General features: G+C 36.6%; 1 protein-coding gene across 3 annotated transcripts in view; it reads left to right on the top strand.

Moving 5' to 3' along the window:
* Window positions 1-1,280, top strand: part of DEK (DEK proto-oncogene) — a 42,702-nt gene that overhangs the window by 25,932 nt on the left and 15,490 nt on the right. For 2 of the 3 annotated variants that reach the window (XM_019523280.1, XM_019523289.1), the window contains exon 8: window positions 500-691. In XM_019523280.1, the coding sequence (XP_019378825.1) occupies window positions 500-691 (192 nt within the window). The remainder of the gene's footprint in view (window positions 1-499; window positions 692-1,280) is intronic. The other variant, XM_019523300.1, reaches the window with a different exon arrangement.

Genomic DNA, 1,280 nt, shown 5'->3' with positions numbered 1-1,280 from the left:
ACACAACTATGGATTTGTTTGAAATTTCTGGTTTTATCTTGAGAATCAAGTTTGCAAACCTAACGATGCTAACATTGTATGGCACCCCAGGGCACCCCTGAATGGATCTCAAGGTACTCCAGGCTGCCACAGTGCCATGGTTAAGAATCACTGCTTTAGACCATAAGCTGCTTATGTAAACTTAGCTTCTCTCGTAGACCATAACGGTATGCAAATAAATTTAATTTTATGTAAAACCTTGTAGCAGCTAAAGTTATGGTGGACTTAAATATTTTTTAATTCTTTTTTTAAATAGATTTTTAAACATTTTGGTTCAATTTAAAATGTTAATCCACTGTCATAGCATCTGGCTTGCCAAAACCAACCCAGCTTTATGCTGTGAATCAGTGCTACTTGGAGCTTTGCTTATTCTTGTTTCATGTGATTCAACTGGAATTAGAATTTTTTAAATTTCCAACTTTTTTTTTCTGGTCTGATATAATGCATCTGTCTTGAACAGCCATTGCCAAAGTCCAAGAAAACACCCAGCAAAGGTAGCAAAAAAGAACGCAGTAGTTCTGGAACAGCACGAAAAGCCAAAAACACTAAAGGTCCTGAAATCTTGTCAGATGAGTCTAGTAGTGAGGAGGATGAAAAGAAAGAAAAGGATGAATCGTCTGAAGAAAAAGAGAGTGAAGAGGAGGTAAATACGGTAAAAACAAAGTTTCATGTATATATAAAGCTGAATGAGTGCATCTTTACTTCCTAACTACTACAGATTGGTAGTGCTTGGTATATACAAAGATGGAGGAAGTAAAGTACCTGGAGGGATAATTTTATATGTAGACAACTGCAGAGAAGGTGGTATGGTAGGCAGACCAGACTTATACAGGAATGTAAGATTTTTAGTGTTGAAGCAGAAAAACTAGAAAGATCTATTTCTGATCTTTGCATACATATTGTAAAATCAGTTGGTGCACAAGGTAATGAGGCAGCTTAGCAAAATGCATAAAGGTAATGCCTGGCTTATATTTCATGTTGACTTCGGGATTTTACAGGCAAACATTGCTGCTTGCCTGGGGAGTCTTTGAGTACAGTTGAATATATACTGTAACGACACTCCCATTTATCCAGCTGCGTTTCATTGAGATAAGTATCCAGGTTCTTGTGTAGTTCTAAGATGGTGTACCACCACACTGTGCACTATGTTTATGGGTTCTCTTCAGAACCTTTTTGTCATAACTGAAAATAATAGCCAAGAAATATAGCTACTCCTTGTTTAACATTGTAGTTATGTTTTT

The sequence above is a fragment of the Gavialis gangeticus genome, unplaced genomic scaffold (assembly GCF_001723915.1).
Source record: "Gavialis gangeticus isolate Ggan-Ray unplaced genomic scaffold, GavGan_comp1, whole genome shotgun sequence".
NCBI classification, from domain to species: Eukaryota; Metazoa; Chordata; order Crocodylia; family Gavialidae; genus Gavialis; species Gavialis gangeticus.
Note: the sequence above shows the minus strand (reverse complement) of the source record. Positions and strands in the feature narration are given on the sequence as shown.